This window comes from Sinocyclocheilus grahami, unplaced genomic scaffold (assembly GCF_001515645.1).
Source record: "Sinocyclocheilus grahami isolate Dianchi unplaced genomic scaffold, SAMN03320097.WGS_v1.1 scaffold819.1, whole genome shotgun sequence".
Classification (NCBI taxonomy): Eukaryota; Metazoa; Chordata; class Actinopteri; order Cypriniformes; family Cyprinidae; genus Sinocyclocheilus; species Sinocyclocheilus grahami.
The window spans coordinates 302,814-325,655 of record NW_015505998.1 but is presented as its reverse complement, the minus strand read 5'-3'; the positions used below and the strand labels follow the sequence as shown (position 1 = coordinate 325,655).

Sequence of the window (22,842 nt, the reverse complement as noted above, 5' to 3'; positions counted from 1 at the left end):
TCTCTTACTGTTCAAAGCTTTAGGGTAATTAGATTTTTTTTTTTTTAAGAAATTAATGCTTTTATTGAGAAAGGACGCATTAAATTAATCAAGTGACAGCAAAGACTGTTACAAAAAAATATCTGCTTCAAATAAATGCTGTTCTTTTGAACTTTCTATATATTAAATAATACTGAAAAAATATATATTATGATTTTTACAAACATATTAAGCAGCGCAACTGATTTTAACGCTGAGAATAATAAATGTTTCTTGATCACCAAATAAACACATTAGACTGATTTCTGAAGGATCATGTGACACTGAAGACTGGAGTAATGACGCTGAAAATTCAGCTTTGCATCACAGAAGAAATTACATTTTAAAATATACATCACAATATTACTGTTTTTACTGTATTTTTATCAAATAAATGCAGCCTTGGTGAGAATAAAGGCCCGTTCACACCAAGAGCGATAACTATAAAGATAACTATATTAACGTCCACACCAGCGGACGATATCGTCCGTTTATTCTAAGCGCACGCGCGTCTGCCGCTTTAAATTCTCCAGCTCGTGACAGCAGGATTGATTCTGATTGGCTGTCAATGTTTTTATCGTTCATCAGCTGGAAAAAATCGTTCTGAAAGTGATTTGCCTTTATCGTTATAGCTGTGGTGTGGACGTTTTTTAAACTATTATCTTTATCGTTATCTTTAGGGATGCGCCGATCCGATATTCATATCGGGTATCGGCTCCGATAGTGCCATTTTTCTCAGATCGGGTATCGGTCAGAGAGAGCCAATCCAAATCCAAGATTTAAAAAAAAAAAAAATTTTCTCGATTGTGCGAATTATTCTGTGTTACTTCTGAAGCCATACGATAGCTTAATGTGAGCTACATATGAATATTTAAGTCCTTACATTAAAGTTCACACAAACTCTTTTCTCCGCTGTGGCTGTCAGTCATTCGTTCAGCTTTAAACCTTGCTCGCGTTCGGTTACAGCAGTCAGCTCGGTACAGCTCTCTCCAACATCATTCTGTGTTCCCATTATACTGGATTTGTAAATACATGTCGATGATTTTGCAAAAAGGACTTTATCTTCTTGCCGGAGTTTAATGTTTTGTTACTTGCTACCGGGTGTCTGTGAGAACAAAACACGGGCGTAGAAAAGACTATAAATAGTTTTTAACGTGCACAGTAACTGAAATTTAAAACTGTTAAAAGAAAGGCTCAATAACTGTTGCACAGATATAATACACTACGCATCGATTTCTCTTCCCTTTGTGCTTTGCACTTTTTAACATGAAGCATTTGACCAAAAATGTTGTTTTGGAATTTGTTTTTGCTTAATAATAAAAACCTTAATTTAAAAACTGCATGTTGTGTTCACTTGTGTTATATTTGACTAATATTTAAATTTGTTTGATGATCTGAAACATTAGTGTGACAAACATGCAAAAAAATAAGAAATCAGGAAGGGGGCCAACACTTTTTCACACCACTATATATATACACATATTAGTGCTGTCATACGATTAATCGCATACAAAATAAAAGTTATTGTTTACATAATATATGTATGTGTACTCTGTTTATTAATTATGTATATATAAATACACACACACACATGCATGTATATATTAAATATATTTATATATAATATAAATTTATATATAAATATAGACATGTAAATACATGTAAATACTTTCAAAATATATACATGCATGTGTGTGTATTTATATATACATAAATATACACAGAACACACACATATATATTATGCAATCAAAAACTTTTATTTTGTATGCGATTAATCGTTTGACAGATATATATAAAATGGACCCCAAACTGTTGAGCAGTAGTGTGAGTGTGTGAGAGATGCACCTGCAGTCTGTAGCTTTAGGGGGCATGACGTAAGGAAACAGCAGCTCTGTGAGCTTCCTCAAGTACAGCAGCTCATCTTTGCGGCTCCGCAGAGCCACATGCAGATCGGAACCGTATTCAGCTAGTGCTGCCTGCTGGAGACCCTCTGTATTCTTCACTGCTCACACCATTTGAACAAAAAAAGATGGTTAACAAAATTAATTAAACTGATGGTGCCACAAATGCAAACTGTCCTTTACACTTAAGATGAGAGATGCTCTATAGGTGAATGGAAGTCCCACAGTTCAGTTTAAAGAACCAACCATCTCTTGATAGCTTATTTATTTAGTTCTTGTAATTCTAGACCGAAGCTCCTCTGATATTAAATGATTTCATCACAGGACGCACCTTTCTGCTGTGCTTTTGCAATGATCTCAATGTGCTTCATAGCGGCCTTCATCATTTTGTCCATCAAAACTAAGGGAACATCCACCTACAAGACAGTTTTAGTCAGTATGCCACTTTGTAAATCTATAGAAAGCTACAGTATGTAAATTGTGAATTGTGTGAAGGTGTATGCACTCTTTGTGCTCGGTGAGCCAGAACTGCAGCAAAGAAATGGATGGTTTGTCTCAGTTCATCGACACATGCCTCATCACCTGTAATATCTCTAATGGCAAAACATCATAAAAGAAAAAAAAGTTGAATATTGCTTACATTTTTCCAGCTAAAGCATGGAATAAGAGTAACTTTTGCCTTTAAAGCAGACACACCTGTACCATGGGTATACAAAGTTCTCTAGAACTAACTCCAAAACCTGAAGATCAGTCAAACAAAGGATTTATTAGTTTGATTTATTAATTTGCTTATATATCATTTTACTCATGACTGGAATTATGGCTCTACCTCTGAAATACTGGCATCCACTTTGGACGGCACTTTTAAGTCCAGCCATGGCTGATAGTTCTCCAGCAGAAGGGTAGGTCTTTGGAATAAAAACACAAATAATTACATTTATGTCATCATTATTTAATCGATTTTTTTTTTCAAAATACTAAACAACTGATCTTGCCCTTTAATTTGTATTGTAGAATGCTACAGAATTATTTGTTTGGTTTGTCTTTTTCAAGCTAGAATTTTTCTTTGCATTTTAAGTTTAAACCCAAGATGAATAGTGTTTAAAAAAGTCTTTAAAACCCAATATTGTGTTCTCACTCCTTGCTTAAACACAGAGATACTAATTGGTAGCTGCACTTAAATCATCAAAAAATTAACAATGAACCTTAAATATAGGATTTTTTAAATATAGGGTTTAAATGTGCTTACTTGTCCAAAAAAAACAGACCCAGAAGTTTTGTATCACCCTGGTTCCCCTGACATAAACCCATGAATTTTTCCATTTGGCTTTTGGAATGTTGCAGAAAATAAGCTTTTGACCAACAAAAGTTTCTGATTCTTGGACGTTTTGCTCATCATGATAATCCAGAGCTTGAACACAACTATGAATTTTGAAGCCAAAATTCATTAGCCATAATTAAAAAGCTAAATGTAAGCTATAAATGGACTACATTGTGGTCGCACGACTTCAACATCACTAAGCTTCCAACAACTCTTTTAGTCTTAATTTAAAAAACATTTTCCCTGAAAGATTTTATATCATACCTGTGGCGTTTGCACTGGTTTTTCCCACATACTGCACAACTGTGACCCAGCGGGAATAATTCTTGCTGCTTCTGTGGCTGAGGATGCACAGACATACAGTATATTAATCATTAATACAGTACAGACATTAAAGTCTCAAAAGGGTTTAAAAGACACTAAATATTCAGTAATATTATCACTTTGACAGTACTGACACTATTGGATGACAACAAAACTTGAACTGAATAATGACACTGTTGTCTTCTGTAGATCTGCTTTATCGCTGAAACACATTTGTTTCATAATTGACAAATCAACACGGTTATTGAACTGAACTGAATCAATGACTTGAGCTGTTTAATTACACTATTGAGAGCTGCTTATAGCTGAAATGAACTGAATTGTTTCATAATTGATTTATTGAACTGATCTGAATCAACACCGAACAGACTGGAGCTGAATAATGACACTATTGACTTTTTAGAGCTGCTTTACCGAATTTGTCTCATATTTGATGAAGTTTGCATCACTGATAGTTGTTTTTATTACCATGACGCCGCTTTGAAACAATCTGTATTGGATAATGCATTATATAAATAAAGGTGACTTGGATTCAATATAATGCTGATAATATATACAGAATGCAAACCAAAGTTGTAGAGTGTCACTGTCTAACTGCAGGCCATCATCACCAACACATGAAATGGGCTCAAGGTCATCAAGATTTGACCGGGATGATTGGAAGAAAGTGGCCTGGTCTGACGAATCAAGATATATCTTCTATATTAATTGCCTACATAACACTATATACTCAAATAGCTTATATATATATATATATGAAACACTATCTATATCCAAATATCCATGCTTTCATGCTGTGGTTACAGGTAGCCTTGAGTGAGAGCTTAGAAGAGATGTTATGTTCATGGATAAGACAGGAGCTGAGATCATCTCAAAATGTGGGTTTATATGTGATGTGGGGTAGCTAGTGGTCACCAGAGATGTTTAAGACTGCCTACAAGAATACAGAAAATTATGGTTGTCGGTAACAAAAAGGCATAGGTGGACTTTTATAATTTGGTCAAAGTTTTGTGGACACACAAAGAAAAGAAAGACCAGCACAAGATTAAAAACTCCCAATCTGAGAGGCATATTAATGGGTTTAGTGATAAACTGAAGGAAAAAATTATCATGCTAGCGACTGTTACGACCAAAGACACATATTTATGTAGTTTTATTTATTTAAATGTTGTTATAATGTGTTTGTGTCTAGATGGTGTGTGTGGGGTTTTCTCCTGCTATTATGTGCACTTGCACGCCTCTATCTTTTTTCAATTGCCTCTCAGCTCAGAGAATTACTGTAATTACTGCCCTAGCTACGAGTGATTCATGTGGTGCACATACAAGAATGCAGAAGACTTCAGACAAACAAATTCCTTTCACCCGCTCATAAGTTGTGAAAAACTCTGTAGGGAGTTGGGAACCAGGCATATTATTTTTCTCCTTTTTTTGATTAGCACGCGAGTTAGGGAAGTTTCTTTGTTGTCCTTTTACTTTACTAGTCAGTTATCTACTGTAAATAGTTCTTTGTTATTTCGCCCTTTCCCTTTCCTGAGGATTTTGGGTTTTCTCTGCTTTATTGTTATAACTTAGTGCAGTAACAAGATGCAAGATCTACAGATACAACAGTGAACATCTGAAAGTGAGCTGCAGACTCTCAATGGAAATCTTATGTGCGCTCCAGAAGCTGCAAGAGAACATTATATGGCACATTATAGTTCCATCCCAAAGAGGAACAAAATCACTTTCACAGACTTGTATCTTAACTGTTCCCTGCTGGTGAAACGACCTGCCCAAGAAACGGCGAAAGACATCTCCATCTACACTTGACCCTCTAACACTAGCACTCTCTATTCTATCTGCTTGTCTTCTTTTTAATTATTATAACATAATAATAACAACTTGACCCTCTAACACTAGATCTGCAGTATTCTACTTCTTTATTCTTTTTTATTATTATTAAAAAAAAACTTGCTAAATGAGCTGCATTAGGCTAAACTTGGACTTGTCATAGCACTTACTGTATATATTGCTGCTCTTGGTTTGTTTGCTTGTATTGTCCTCATTTGTAAGTCGCACTGGATAAAAGCATTTGCTAAATGATTAAATGTAAATGTAAATATGCTCCCCCAGTTTCCGCTCAGTATCCAGATCACAGTGACCTCAGAATGGTGCAGGCCATGTTTGAGCATTCTAAGGCAGACCCAGATACAGATCAGGAAGATGACATGGATTCCTTCCTGCCTGAGACCATCTGGGGGCCAGAAGGCCAGGAGTGAAAGGAGATGCTCAACTGTGCCCCCTCACGGCTAATAGCAGTACTAAAAAGAGCGAAGACGGAAAGGGAGCTGGGGAAATTATATCTGGTCGCACTGCGAGTAGGGGCCTGCATGATCAAACATTTAGGTGAGATAATTATATTTTGGAAAATGTCAAAAAAAATCCTACAAAAATCCTGATTGGAGCACCCTTAATCACTAATTATTTACTACAATTTTATCTAAAAAAAAAAAAAAGGACTTTATCGTGCACAATCAAAACCCAAAATAGGCTCAGGTGCAAGCCAAAAAATAAATAAATAAATACATGTAGATTTCCGTATACTGAAATGAAAGCTCCAGAAAGTTTTGATTGTAATAAAATTCTGGATATTTAATTTAAGGGTGCAAACATCTTCCTTTATTTTAAGACTGAGGCTCCATCTCAGTAGTTAAAGGCCACTAGTTCTGTTATTATAAAGCATTATCAAGAGAAGGGAGATGTGGTGTGTAAATGCATATTCTGTGATTGTTCTACAATACCATGTTTTGGCTATTTTGATGCTTATTGTTCACATTTGAAATATTGATTGAACACTGGAGTAAGGCTACCATCCTGAAGCTTTTTAGACATAAAAAATATATAGCAATGATCACACACACACAAAATAATGCAATAATAATAATAATAATGCAAGCACACACATTTTTGACAAATGTATACTGAAGAAAACGGAAGAAACGGAAAGTCTTATGAGTTTATGTAACTAAACAATCTCTTATAACAGACTCTCATTATTGCACTCCTGGCGTCTGACATTCCTCAAATCTGGATGGTTTTAAAGTTTGAATGACCTGTTTTTACTAATACTTACTTTCCTCTCTGTCTTTATTGAGATGAGAACATTTGGCAGCAGATATTCAGGACTGAGGGAGCAGTAGAATGTGATCACTCCAGCCAGAAACAACCAGAATATCAAGAGAATATGGAGATACCTGGAAAAAGTGGAACGATAACATATAAAAGACACTTAACTGCATGCCGGGAAATACATTTGTTAATCAGCAGTCAAAACAGGGATCAAAAAACCCTGATGGACACTAAAAGTGGAATTTAGAGAAAAAAACAGATCATGCTGCAGTCAGAATATGTCTTGATTAAATGTGTGTGTCAAGATACTCACTGGTTGAGGATGATGGTGGAGGAGATCATAAAGGTGAAGATACAGAAAATGACCGGATATTGACGAGCAACATCCTTAAACACATGTAACCGCAGACCTCTCCTCACACACGCCAGAATGGAGTGAGGGTCTGACATTATATCTAAACCAAGAGAATCAATCAGAAAGTATCACACCACGCTTATTGTTTTGGTACAATATTGGGCTGATATTTGATATTGTGTATCCTGGTACTAAATATCCATATTCATGTATTTACATGCCAACGTTACAATTCCAAAACAATCATGATACTACCAGAGTAATACCATAGTACTATACCTATATATCTTTTATACAGGTGCATCTCAATAAATAAGAATGTCATGGAAAAGTTCATTTATTTCAGTAATTCAACTCAAATTGTGAAACTCGTGTATTAAATCAATTCAATGCACACAGACTGAAGTAGTTTAAGTCTTTGGTTCTTTTAATTGTGATGATTTTGGCTCACATTTAACAAAAACCCACCAATTCACTATCTCAACAAATTAGAATATGGTGACATGCCAATCAGCTAATCAACTCAAAACACCTACAAAGGTTTCCTGAGCCTTCAAAATGGTCTCTCAGTTTGGTTCACTAAGCTACACAATCATGGGGAAGACTGCTGATCAGACAGTTGTCCAGAAGACAATCATTGACACCCTTCACAAGGAGGGTAACCCACAAACATTCATTGCCAAAGAAGCTGGCTGTTCACAGAGTGCTATACGAAGCGCAGGTCTGATATAAACTCTAAAAACATGTCAACACATCCTGACACGAATGTTTTGATCGTTCAGCTGATCAGATTAGTTACTAATCATCACGCGAGCTGCACTTCCGGGTTTAACGTGAAGGCTGCCGTCGTTTTCAAAATAAAAGTCCGGCCCCTGACTGAACAAATAGCGATTCTCTCATGGGAGCAAGATATTAATTCTCTAACAAAATCATAACGTAATGTATGTGTAATTGATCATTCATTCATAATAGCTGTGGTTCCCGCGGTTTATCATCTGCTCGAGCCAAAGAAAACATCTACCCTCATGAGGTACTTAGTCACATTCCCGCAGACCGTCATGATATCGCTTACAAATATGAAAAAATAATCACCACTTTTCACTATTTGGGCTCTGGTAGTGCTTGCTTCAGAAAATGGGATTTGTCCATCTCATTATATAGCTATAAGCTGTTTTTTCAGAATTTGCTGTTACCAAAATGTGTTCGAGTATACTAAAACCCTGATATGTGTAATGAAACATGTTATTATAATATGTAATATAATGAAAACCTTAAAAATTAGACAAAAATAGAAATACACCAAAATGGGAACATGGTACAGGTTTACAGATTTAGCCTAAATTAGCAGGTAGTTTTATACAAAATGTTGGTTTATGTTAAACTTATGCATATATATTTATTTATATCCCTGTTGAAAAAAAACAGCATATGCTGGTTAGTTATGTTTTAACGCTGGGATGCTGGTTTAAGCTGATCCTTTCCTGGTTTAAGCTGATCCTTTCCTGGTTTAAGCTGATCCTTTCCTGGTTTAAACTGGTCCTTTCCTGGTTTAAACTGATCCTTTCCTGGTTTAAGATGATCCTTTGCTGGTTTAAACTGATCCTTTCCTGGTTTAAGCTGATCCTTTGCTGGTTTAAGCTGATCCTTTCCTGGTTTAAACTGGTCCTTTCCTGGTTTAAGATGATCCAATAACTTGTATATAAAGTTATCATATTAACTTTGGTTACATTGAGGTAGCCATATGAAATAATAGTTTTTCTTTCATATTAATAGTTTCTTTCTTTCTTTCTTTCTTTCTCTTTTTCACCAAAGAACATGGGATTTCAGATTTATGCTTTAAAAGATTTTGTATACCAGTGATTCTCAATAACCACACAAGGGGGCCTCAGCGAACCTCTAATGGGGCTGCAATTCTTTTAAAATCTAACAGAATAAAGGGGCATGTCTTGCTTAATGTCTGTCTAAATTCTGCAGAGATATTATTAGTTAGAAATCTTAACATTTGACATCCAAGATGCATGGACAATGAAAGTGCTTAATGTACTAAATAAGCAACCAGCTTTCTCTCACACTTCACTTGTCATGAACACTAAAAGTAGATCTATGGTCAAAGCAACAATACCATAATATAGACAATATTTGTATGTTTACCGAGTTATTTCTCTGTGGTAAAAAGCTTATTGTAAAACTTCTCTGCTCACTTTTTATACGTAAACATTATTTATGACTTGGACTGTCTCGGGCCTGTCTCAGCACATTAAAACCACGTCAAGTGCTTTTCTTATAATGCCAGCCTGTATGGAGTTTAAGGCTTGACAGAAATTCTGTGTTCCAATGTTGTTTATCTGAATATCAAGCTGTGTTTCGCTGTTCACTAATAATGGATTTCTGAAAAAATGAGAGTGTGAAAGTAAGAGAAAAAGTGCTTCATGTAAAAATATTGTCTTTCACCTTGGGTTATGTTGTCATTCCTCTGCAGATAGTGGCAGTGGATTGTGTTTATGACAAGAGTGAGAGAAATTTGGAATGTTCTAGTACATTAAACATCAAACTACACGTTTTTCAAATGAAGCGTGTGGCATATCTCCCGGCGTTGTGCACAATCACTGGCCATGGAGCCAACAACACCCTGCTGTTACATGGACACACGCATTTCATCAGATGAATATGCCATGTGTTTACTATTTCACTGAAGATGGATTAAAATGATGGTAATGTTCATCTTAAAATGTTTATTTGTTACGTTTCTTTGTTAATGCTGTTACAGTGGGATGTTTCATGTCAGATCCAGATCAAGTCATCAGGGATTATTTTGTCATGATAACTCTACATTATCCTTTACATAAAAATGGATAAAAGAACTGAATTTTTCACACACAAAAAAACAACAACGCATTGCCTAAGAACGGTGATTATACACTAGAGGGAACCAGAGACGTTATCAATATGTGCAACATGGTCTGGGTCTGACTCCATACTGATTTGACACAATGATTTGCAGTTTTAAATAACAGTATCCCAATACACAGTTTAGGTCAGAACAGACTTTATTTAAAATAAAAAATAAAATAAAAACTTGAAATTGTGATACATACGTGTGCAAGCAGCTTCTGTATTTTAAGACATCACTTCGAGACAGACTTTTTCAAGAACTACTTTGGGACAAAAGCCACTGTGACGTTTTATGATTTCTAAGCTTCAATACTTAAGTAGATACATTTCAGGTAAAGGTAGTTAGAATGCACCTTTTGAACAGTGCAAACAAAAAGCACCACCACACCATTTCACGGTTTAAGAGATATTACTAAACAATCATGATATGTACATTTCATGTTAATTTCCTACAAGATTACAAACAAATTTTGATGAACAAATATTTATTTTTAGAATTTTAATTTTTCTCTGGGCTTTGTGCATATTGTGAAATGAATTTTACTTTACATCTCAGAGAAATGCATCATAAGGATGACTAAATAAAAATGAACAATCAGATTTAAATCCGACACAGTTATTTCAAGTCACTGTATTATCTGTGACGATAAACCACAATTACAGGCCATCTTGTAAAAAAAAATTTAAATAGTTGAAAATAGTTTTTTCCTGACGCTCACAACAATAACACTAAAGCATCATGTAACGGACCAAATATATCTTAGTAAATTAGATTAAATACATTTGTTAACCTAACAAATGTCTCACTTTTCTTGCTTTCATTATTCATGTACTTGAGGAGCGACAGATCTTGCTCCTCTTATAATATTTTCATTTTCATAACATTTCTTTTATTGGCAAAACAAGACATCTCAAAAACAGAGATTATCTTATCTTTTGTCGTTTATCACAATGATGCTGGATACACTAAATCACCACAGAGCTTTACACATATTTACATAGATACCAATGTATGTGTGTATATATATATATATAATTGTATTAAAAAGATCATTAGCCCCTTATTCCCATGTGAGAAGATATCATTGTTCAAAAAACATAAATTCAAAGTATAAAAATATAGTAAACTTTCATAAAGCACGCACAACATCCACACGTTACAATTAAATATAAGGGCAATCAACAACAAAAAAGCCCCAACAAATTCATTTACTGGGTGAGAACCTCTTCTGAGAGAAAACAAAAAAAAATCAATGAAACGTCATAGTGAACACTTCATCAAACCAGTGGTAACTTAAGCAGCTTTGTGTTTTGAACTTTATGCATGGATACTTGCATGTACCTTTCCATGACCGGCAAGTAAACAGACATTCTTTTAAGACGAGGTGCATCCAAACAATCAAACAGCTTCAGCCGATGTCTCCGCTGAGACGGACATTGTCAATTTGGCTATTTTCACAGTGGTCTTCACGCAGCTCTCAGCCGCACGCTTGGCGGCGATGTGCTGGTTCCTCTGACAATCTGACTCCAGGCTGTTGTCCAGCTGCAGGGTCGTGCTGGAGGTGCTCCTCTCAGGGTTTGCAGGGTTGTAGGGAATGAGATGCTCTTCTCCTCAGTGCGCATCATATATGACGCATCCCATGCCACATGACCACCCACATACACCAGCATCTTTAATGTCAAAAATGAAAATAACTCAAAAGTGCAATGTATGTGCTGGGAGATGGTTAGGCTTGGTTGGCATATCTCCTGCTTGTCTATAATTTGATTTCACGGATTGCTTTATAAATTGGACAGGCAAAAGTTAGGACATTTTTAGACAGAATTGGAAAATGCAAAATTGCTACATTAAATAACTTTAAATAAAGAACAGATTATACAGCATTTATCCTTGTGAAAAAAAAGTAGTATAGGGAGTCGTACATTACATTAGCATTACATTGCAATAGTATATTAGCGGTATTCCAAAAATGCATAAATGCACCCCACAATTTAGTGATGCATCAATAGAATATCAAAAGCTTCTTTTTTTAAAGCCTTGGTCCTAGGCTGATATATAGGCTAGGCCTATCAATATCTATAATCTCACAACATTATAATCAGTGTTGGGGAAAGTTACTTTTAAAAGTAATGCATTACAATATTGCGTTACTCCATAAAAAAGTAACTAATTACGTTACTTAGTTACTTTTTATGGAAAGTAATGCGTTACGTTACTTTTGCGTTACTTTTTAAATCTGGACAGGGCTTGCTTGTTTGTTTTTAAAATAAAAAAGTTATATTTTTGGCAAATATAAAAGCGTTTTCACACCAGAAGTGAAATGAATGCGCCTCAGGCTGAAGGGAAAGTACAGTAGAATGCAGAAGAAGACATTTCAACACACTTCAGCAATAAACAAACACACACAGATGTTTGTCTAGAGTAATTTGTGCTTATTAGTGCGCTTGAACTGGATCATCGAAGACATTGGTTAATAGAATGGGATTAAATACATAAAGGATATTTGTGTTGTTTAACATTTAATTATTGCAGGTTTGCGTCATATTCTGCGTCATACACATTTTGAGGAATACTGAATCTGTGTTTTTTTGTGTGTGTGAGATGAATTAATGCATATTCATATTTATTTTAGAGCTACAGTAACATCTTCTGATTTCTCTCAGCATGGCGACACCAGAGCTGTCGATCAATAAATTGAAAAAAAAAAGTAACTTGCATTACTTGAAAAAGTAACTCAGATATACTGTAATATATAGTTATATTGTAAATTAAAAAGTAATGCGTTACTTTACTAGTTACCTGAAAAAAGTAATCTGATTACGTAACTTGCGTTACTTGTAAAACACTGATTATAAACTAAAGACAAAGGTACGAGACTGTGTTCTTGGTCTTTCGAGCGAGAGAGAAAAAACGACAATACATTGAGAATGATATAATAAAATGTAAAAACTTAGAAAAATATAAAACTGTTGATTATATACATATAGAAACAATATATTTGACTTCTATTTCAATATTATGCCCAGACATTTGAGAGTATGCTTCATGGGAATGGGCGGGAAATAAAGTTTAACGTCTTCATCCAGTAGTGCTGTGGTGATGAGCACATCACCCAACACCCACCCCATCCTCAGCCCTAAATCTGTTTATTCAGCCTACACACAGATCCAACGCTGGAAACAAGACATGAACAATAACATGAATCTCACTTGTCAAGACTAAGGCACAAAGTGTACTTGTTGTTTGTCACAACATTTTAAGCAAATAAATGAGTCAAAGTTCCAACCCACCAGAGGAAACTTTTGTCCCACCCTGCACTAGTGTTCACAGAGACAGTCAGTCAAATGTATTTTCTTAATTGTGCCAGCAGACATTGGAGGAAGATGTTTTGCTTGTGAACAGAAGGAAGCTGATCACCTGAAACACTGCAGGAGACATGAGAGTATCATCAAGGGAGAACCACAACGATCAGTTCTGCTCCCCTCCTTTAACCACCAAATGACACACATGTATTTGGTGGCCGCAAGGGGTCTAGCTTTAGCAAGAAATGGACAGTCCGATAATGCAAGACTCAGGTGTCTTGATTGAGGGTATAGTATACCACAGCATGTGGATTTCGCCTTGGTGACTACTGTAAGTCTTTTTCTGGATATCTGAACGTAAAACTGCAAGGTTTTGGGATCTTGTCAGGGATGCTACTGTGCTGTTGAGTCATTATCTGCCTGAAGAAGTAGAGACCCATCCAATCCAGCTTACTATCTGTTATGGTGTCCTTTGGGTATCGACAGATTAGCCAATACAATGACGTCTTCACAAACAAATCAGGTTGGGCTACCATTATAGAACACAAAATCCTCACCCCCAAGGTATCATCTGACAGTGACCCTACAGAGCACTAGATGCCTACTGAGACAAGGATGCTACAAATGGGCTTAAAGGGTTAGTTCACCCAAAAATGAAAATTCTGTCATTAATTACTCACCCTCATGTCGTTTCAAATGCGTAAGCCCTTCGTTCATCTTCGGAACACAAATTAAGATATTTTTGATGGAATCCGAGAGCTGTCTGACCCTGCATAGACAGCAACGCAACTGAAATGTTCCCAAGTCCAGAAACGTAGCAAGGAGATCTGTAAAATAATCCATGTGACATCAGTGGTTCAACCGTAATTATACGAAGCTACGAGAATACTTTTTGTGCGCAAAAGAAAAAAAACGACTTTATTCAACAATTCGTCTCCTCCGCATCACCCTGGTTTATGTTTACCATGTTTACGTCCGACGAATTGTTGAATAAAGTAGATTAATTTTTTTCTTTTGTGCACAAAATGTATTCTCGTAGCTTCGTATAATTACGGTTGAACCCCTGATGTCACATGGACTATTTTACAGATCTCTTTGCTACGTTTCTGGACTTGGGAACATTTCAGTTGCGTTGCTGTCTTTGCAGGGTCAGACAGCTCTCAGATTCCATCAAAAATATCTAAATTTGTGTTCCGAAGATGAACGAAGGTCTTACGGGTTTGAAACGACATGAGGGTGAGTAACTAATGACAGAATTTTCATTTTTGGGTGAACTAACCCTTGAACAGGCTACTTGAAGCACTGAAATCTCCAAGTAACTCATGAACCAACCACTTTTGTCTTAACTAAAGGTTATTTTAAAGGGTTAACAGAACCAGATTCTGCCATTTACAAAGCATGCCTGTAACCTTTCAGAGCATAATGGGTGTGATTCTAAGAATCAGCTCGAACCCGTTACACCATCATCCACACTGAAAGCTGGGGCGATGACTACATTTTGTGTGACTCTGAAAGGTGCTGGATGAATTCTGCTTGGCTCGATTCCCCATCTTGCAGACATCTTTGGCGTTGTGACAAATCAGGTCCTCCCTCATAATCCAGTCTCCGTCAACCATTAGTTAATAATTATATAAAGTGCACACAAACAACATTATTTTAAAACATGTATATAATAACTTACTATAGCCCAGCTAACTGGGAACATTCGCACAGCAACTAATTAATGTTTTTTTTTAGGACAAAACATTCTTAAAGTAATGTTTATGGAACATTCTTATAACTTCATGAATATTTGATATACAGTACATTCTCATAACATTGAGATCCTTATGATATTATCTGTACTTGATGAATGTTCTAAATGTTGAGAGAAAATGTTCTCAAATTGCCCTTGTAACCTTTAAATAACATTCTAATCATGACAAGAAAACTGGACATTTTAATGTCCTCAGAATATTTAAAATAAGCGTTCAAATAACATATTTTGGGTGAAAATAAAGTTAGTATCCCAGCTAACTGGGAACATTCGCACAGCAACTAATTAATGTTTTTTTTTTAGGACAAAACATTCTTAAAGTAATGTTTATGGAACATTCTTATAACTTCATGAATATTTGATATACAGTACATTCTCATAACATTGAGATCCTTATGATATTATCTGTACTTGATGAATGTTCTAAATGTTGAGAGAAAATGTTCTCAAATTGCCCTTGTAACCTTTAAATAACATTCTAATCATGACAAGAAAACTGGACATTTTAATGTCCTCAGAATATTTAAAATAAGCGTTCAAATAACATATTTTGGGTGAAAATAAAGTTAGTAGAGCATTGTAAGAAACATTTGTGTAACCTTTAAATGATGTTCTAATCACGACATAATAAAACAAATCTGACATTTTACTTTCTTTTACTTCATCAACTGTTAATAATTAATAGACTCCATCACTTCACTACTGTGATCAAGACATCGCCAATTTAAAAGGCTGTAAGTGCACTTGACTTCATAGCATACTATTGCTATAGCACTCCTTTCCATCATTTAATTGTTATATTGTGTTTGGTTAAAATAGACTAGAGGTGGTTAGTCAATAAGACCAGGATTTTTCACTGAAATACCACACACACAAAAGTACACTCTAAAAAATGCTGGGTTGTTTCAACCCAGTGTTGGGTCAAATATGGACTAACCCAACTGTTGGGTTACATTTTGGTTACATTTTTAAATGAGCTTTTTAACCCAACAGTTGGGTTAGTCCATATTTGACCCAACATTGGGTTGAAACAACCCAGCATTTTTTAGAGTGTAGCATGATTTATTGAATGCCACCTAGGACTCTCCAATGTTTACCGGAGTTGGGACCAAAAGAAAGAGGCATAATAAAACCACAGGTATAAATAAAATTAGAAGCTCGCTGGAAAGTTCTGCAACCCAAAACAAAAAACCTGCCCCCTCACCAACCCGACAAGCACAGCCAGAGACGTCTCAATCCGTGCTACAACAGTGCAGTTATATTCTACGAGTGGGTAACAGCTTTACCAATCAAACGGTGACTCACCAGCTCCCTGCTGTTTGGGCCTCTCTGGACGTGCATCCTGTTTTATGGAGGATCCTACTCACAGTGCTTCGTTCATTTGCTTTTGTGAACACAGAGCTTTACTGAACTGAAAGGTGCAATCGTTTTGAGAGTGTGGAGGGGGATTACTTATTGCGGGTTATGCTTCAGCATTTCTCTTTATAGAACTTTATCGATTCGAATCATATATTTTGCCGTACAAGCAGATGAAATACCGTTCTGATTCTGAATACCAACACACATGCAACAGATTACCACGATCTGGCTTGCTTTACTGGAACTGTACGGCATTGCTCCATCACTGCGATACAGACACACCTGAATTGATTGGCTCGACTGCTGAAAGTGCATTTGACTAGATGCTGCATCTCAGTCTGGTTATAACGCACTTCATCGTTTGATCATCAGAAGTGGATTGCGAGTGTTTGGTCAGTAAGACGCAGATTTTTGTGCTGAAACATCACAGTATCCTGGCACAGGAGTGCTTTGAGTTGACTACTGTTGTCTATGCAAAAGAAAAGAAAACCTGCAGCAGGAATCGACGAAACAGCCGATGATTACCAGAGCTGATACAATATGTGCACAGAGTCTGAAGACAACTCTGTGAAGTCCCAGCTTAGCCCATCTGCCTCCCAGAAGACAACATTCTCACCTACTGTGCTGTAACACTCTTCAAACTATCCTTTTCTCTCTCGCTCTTAATCTAAAATACATAAACGTCATGACAATAATCATCACGTACTTGCTGTCATGGCAACCAGGCTGTTATTAATGAGATGTTCCTTCATCTTTGTTCCAAATGGCTGGGAATGAGATGGGAACTGTTCTTTGATGCAGTGAAATTGGCCGTCTCTATCTCATAATGATTCTGGCGGTGCTTTACAAATCCCTTAATCACACACACAGACATTACAAACAAATATTAACACACCTGTTGAGATATTCACTCTCTCACACATGCAAATGACTAATGGTTAAGGTTTCTTGATGACTGCTAACTAGTTTTTGATCTCATTTTTAGAGTAGTTTTGACATAACATGTCAATCACATTGATTTAAATAGGATAATCTTGTAACATATACAGTAAAAATACAAAGAGAAAGAAAATATATTCCAACAACATGAAATACATTAAACATTACATTATGTCAAGGTTTCCCAAATTGGGCTTCGTGAATTTAAACCTAATTAAATAAAAAAAAAACTAATAATTAACTAAATCATAAAAAATGTAAAATTTAAAATGTATCCACAAATCTGGAAGACTTTCTGAACGTATATAAGTGGTAGACGACTATAGAAAGTACAATTTAAAAAAATGAAAAAGAGGAATTAATAAATAATCAATAAATTATAAAGAATTTATTGATATTGTGTGAATAATTTGCAATCATGTCATTAAAAAAGTAACTGTGGTCTGATTATGAGTATTTTAAAATGTAATTTAATCAAATTACAAGTACTTAATTTTTGGTATTAATACAGATTACATGTAATCAGTGACTACCCACCCAGACTATCAACCAAACCTGAACCTAATGTAAAATGCAACGCTGTATAACAGTGTTCATTAGCAACAACAACAAAACAAGTGAATTCAATAAAGCTATACTACTTTAAAATCAACCATGAAACAAGCTAGTTTGAAATGTTTTATATATCAGAATGTAAATCTGCTAAGACATCCAGACAAAATGTCTATTCTCATACTCCATGAAATAAAGTGAATGGAGAAAAGACGAGTGAGAACTTGAGATTGGCACTTTCACACTCAATAGCTGCAGTGTACCCGTCACCCGTTAACTCAAAATCTCACACGCGCTCCTCTGGTGAGACGGGCCAGAAAGCACAGTGAGCGGCGGCCACCTGCTCTGGACTCTCCTCCGCTGAAAAGAGACGATATGGAAAAGCTAATCGAGGACAAAATGATCTTCCTATTTTTACCGTAAGAGTGGATGCAATGTGCAAGGCTTCCAGTGTCACCCAGTTATTTTAGCTGTGGAAAAAAACAGTCATTTATGCGGCTTGATATTATTTTAGTTTATTATCATAATCATGAACACACTGGTTTGCAATGCAAATAGATTTACAGTTTACTGCACTGTTATTCTTCTAGTTTTTTGGCGGCTAATGAATTGGAAGTCTTGTATATTCAAAGAAAATATATTAATTCCACAATGCAAAATAAGGCGGATAGAAAAATGCTCTGTTTGATATAATATAATCTCATAGCTGATATTTACTTCAAATGCTAAATCAAAACTATAAGGCTAGAGTCATTCTTTTATTCACTAAATTAAAGGTGCTGTAAAAGCACTGTTTTGTGTTTAATTATTTTTCATTTCAAACACAAAATGTCCCTAATACCTGATAGATGGCACTGCAACAGATGTCCTGAGAAATCCCATCTGTGTGTGCAAAAGCGTTGACAGTTCAGCATGGGATGCCTTCATTTTCACCACATCTCAGAGATCCTTTTCTGGAACTCTAGTCCTTGTATTGGGTTAAACATCTGGGTACAGTCATAATGGTCAGTGTCCATTATGACTGTAGTGTCCAAACACACACACACACACACACACACACACACACACACACGTCTAGTCAGCTATCCTTGTGGGGACTCTCCATAGGCGTAATGGTTTTTATACTGTACAGACCGTATATTCTATTGCCCTACACCAACCCTACCCCTAAACCTACCCCTCACAGGAGACTTTCTGCATTTTTAGATTTTCAAAAAACTTCATTCTGTGTGATTTATTAGCTTGTTTACCCGTGGGGACCTCAATTTAGGTCCCCACTGTGACACGGGTCCCCATGAGTCTGTGTGTATTCAGGTCTAAGTCGAAAAACAGGGACACACACATAAACACACAAACACACACACACATACAAATAAACATGAAAACACATGATTTTTTAAAAAGGTAACGCGTTGGCACTGTCACCTCACAGTAAGAAGGTCGCTGGTTCGAGTCACAGTAAGCAAGGAAGGTCTTTCTATGAAGAGTTTGCACGTTCTCTTTGTTGCGGTGGGTTTTCTCCTGGTGCTACGACAAGATCATGGGTTTGATTCACAGTGAACTGAACACGCTTAAAAAAAAGTACTTACATTCCACAACCCATCAGCATTTTGACACTTTGTAGGCATGTTCATGACTCTAAACGAGAAAACACATTGAACATTTAAAGAAGAACATGGGTTAACCGGTATTTCCAACAACTAAAACACTGACCCACAACATAATATAAGGGCTAGAGGAGAAACATGTTGAGAAGCAGAAGACTTCCACATTTTTCCTACAAGTCAAAGACCATTCGGGATTGAAGTAAAGCATCGGTGGCAGGTGACATCTGACCATATTATACACACACATGATTCTCCACAGTCTCAGTTTATGTCTACATTGGTATAAAAAAAAGATGCTTGAATGAATTCAGTGCTAAAAAACATTTGAGATGCTATCTCTTTGATGTACATTATTGGACATTACTGCATCTGTTATAGAAATAAATGAACTGAACGCACTACATCATCCCACATCATTACACACATATCAATTTATCTTCTACCTAGGCAAATTATAACACTAGTGAACTGCGACTGTATATAAATATTTCATGGTGCAAAGCTTCACAGCTGCCCTCATTTGTCCATGTGGACTTTTACTCACCTTTCACAGCAGCAAGAATGTGTTTGTCCTTCAGCACAGTTTTGAAAACACGGTTTATTAAAGTTCACGGTGACCACATTGCATCTGTTTCTTGAGTCACTGCGCTTGTTTTTCATTCTGGAGAATATCATCTCCATGTAGCCTGGGATCATGCTGTGTGTTGAATGATCTGCTGCTAGAAGCACTTTCATCCATTCAGGCAGTAGATGCCCTCCTTTCACCCCACGCCACATCTGTGTAACGCTGGACCAGTCAGTGCCAGGGCTCTCGCACAACTCACAAAAACTGTTTCACAGTCAGTTTTATCCAAAACGGATCCAAGAGTCATAAATACTGAAGTGTCCTCAGCTGTTTATTTGAAAGACGTCAAATATGCAAAAACATCAAAGACAGCTCAAACCAGCCCGTTTTACGTTTTGATGAGCCTCCAAAAACCTAGAAGAATCTGATCAAATTACAATCTAATGAAGTATTAGCATTATTTGCACTATTGTTCAAAAGTTCAGGGTCCGTAAGATTTTTAAACGTTGTTGAAAGAATTCTCTTCTGCTTACCAAGACTCAATACAGTAAAAACAGTAATATTGTAGAATATTATTACAACTTAAAATAACAGTTTGTATCTATGTGAATATATTGTAAAATGTAATTTATTGCTGTGATCAAAGCATCGTTACTGCAGTCTTCAGTGTCACGTGATCTTCAGAAATCATTCTAATATGCTGATTTGCTGCTCGAGAAACATTTCTGATTGTTGAAAACGGCTTAATATTTCTGTGGAAACTGATACGTGCACTGTAAATAGGTTGCTGTAAACTTTACAGTAACTCACTGGCAGCTGGATGCCAGTAATTTACTGTAAAAATGTTTACAGTATTAGTACTGTAATTGCATTTACAGTACAGTAATGTCTTTACTGTATTTTATTTACCATGGTTCTCTGGATTTTTTTTAAGTTTAAAATGTCAGCATTTATCTTTTTTGTAACATAAAAAATATCAATGTCTTTAATCAAATGTCAACTTTGATCAATTTAAATAATCATTGCTGAACAAAAGCATTAATTAAAAAACAAAAAAAACTTGGACTGACCCCAAACTTTGAATGGTTGTGCATTTGTGTATTTTGCTTGCATGTCAGAAATATGAAGATTTTTGTAAATGTTAAATGAGAAAGATGCTTTTAGCAGGCAGATGGTGTAATTCTGACGTCTACCAACAGGTGCTAGCTGGACTGCGCTAACTAGCCAAACGACTTGACATATTCAACCATAAAGTAAAGAGTTTCCACACTGGGTTGGCTAACATGTCTTTGGAGGAGTTGTTGGAGGTTAGCAAAATGGCTGAAGACACTCACAGTAGCCTATCCTTAAATATACACAATAAATGCAAATGTGTGCTATACGTATGACACATTAAACAATAGCATACCTAAAGAGAGTTTAGTGACACTGAAATAAAGTGTGATCATTTGGAGAGTGTATGGACATGCACACACACACGTTGGGTTTCCATGTTTTATGGGGACATTCCATAGGCGTAATGGTTTTTATACTGAGCTTCACAGCTGCCCTCATTTGTCCATGTGGACTTTTACTCACCTTTCACAGCAGCAAGAATGTGTTTGTCCTTCAGCACAGTTTTGAAAACACGGTTTATTAAAGTTCACGGTGACCACATTGCATCTGTTTCTTGAGTCACTGCGCTTGTTTTTCATTCTGGAGAATATCATCTCCATGTAGCCTGGGATCATGCTGTGTGTTGAATGATCTGCTGCTAGAAGCACTTTCATCCATTCAGGCAGTAGATGCCCTCCTTTCACCCCACGCCACATCTGTGTAACGCTGGACCAGTCAGTGCCAGGGCTCTCGCACAACTCACAAAAACTGTTTCACAGTCCAAAATGGATCCAAGAGTCATAAATACTGAAGTGTCCTCAGCTGTTTATTTGAAAGACGTCAAATATGCAAAAACATCAAAGACAGCTCAAACCAGCCCGTTTTACGTTTTGATGAGCCTCCAAAAACCTAGAAGAATCTGATCAAATTACAATCTAATGAAGTATTAGCATTATTTGCACTATTGTTCAAAAGTTCAGGGTCCGTAAGATTTTTAAACGTTGTTGAAAGAATTCTCTTCTGCTTACCAAGACTCAATACAGTAAAAACAGTAATATTGTAGAATATTATTACAACTTAAAATAACAGTTTGTATCTATGTGAATATATTGTAAAATGTCATTTATTGCTGTGATCAAAGCATCGTTACTGCAGTCTTCAGTGTCACGTGATCTTCAGAAATCATTCTAATATGCTGATTTGCTGCTCGAGAAACATTTCTGATTGTTGAAAACGGCTTAATATTTCTGTGGAAACTGATACGTGCACTGTAAATAGGTTGCTGTAAACTTTACAGTAACTCACTGGCAGCTGGATGCCAGTAATTTACTGTAAAAATGTTTACAGTATTAGTACTGTAATTGCATTTACAGTACAGTAATGTCTTTACTGTATTTTATTTACCATGGTTCTCTGGATTTTTTTTAAGTTTAAAATGTCAGCATTTATCTTTTTTGTAACATAAAAAATATCAATGTCTTTAATCAAATGTCAACTTTGATCAATTTAAATAATCATTGCTGAACAAAAGCATTAATTAAAAAACAAAAAAAACTTGGACTGACCCCAAACTTTGAATGGTTGTGCATTTGTGTATTTTGCTTGCATGTCAGAAATATGAAGATTTTTGTAAATGTTAAATGAGAAAGATGCTTTTAGCAGGCAGATGGTGTAATTCTGACGTCTACCAACAGGTGCTAGCTGGACTGCGCTAACTAGCCAAACGACTTGACATATTCAACCAT

At 36.0% G+C, this 22,842-nt stretch overlaps 1 protein-coding gene across 1 annotated transcript in view; it reads right to left on the bottom strand.

Moving 5' to 3' along the window:
- Nucleotides 1-7,135, bottom strand: part of LOC107562340 (sorting nexin-14-like) — a 38,426-nt gene extending 31,291 nt beyond the window's left edge. Inside the window, exons 1-8 of the mRNA XM_016246976.1 lie at nt 6,988-7,135; nt 6,679-6,799; nt 3,507-3,583; nt 2,751-2,829; nt 2,618-2,661; nt 2,427-2,514; nt 2,253-2,337; nt 1,866-2,022 (exon numbers count right to left, since the gene is read on the bottom strand). Coding sequence (XP_016102462.1) covers nt 1,866-2,022; nt 2,253-2,337; nt 2,427-2,514; nt 2,618-2,661; nt 2,751-2,829; nt 3,507-3,583; nt 6,679-6,799; nt 6,988-7,124 — 788 coding nt within the window. The 5' untranslated portion in view covers nt 7,125-7,135. The remainder of the gene's footprint in view (nt 1-1,865; nt 2,023-2,252; nt 2,338-2,426; nt 2,515-2,617; nt 2,662-2,750; nt 2,830-3,506; nt 3,584-6,678; nt 6,800-6,987) is intronic.
- Between the last annotated feature and the right edge of the window lie 15,707 nt (nt 7,136-22,842).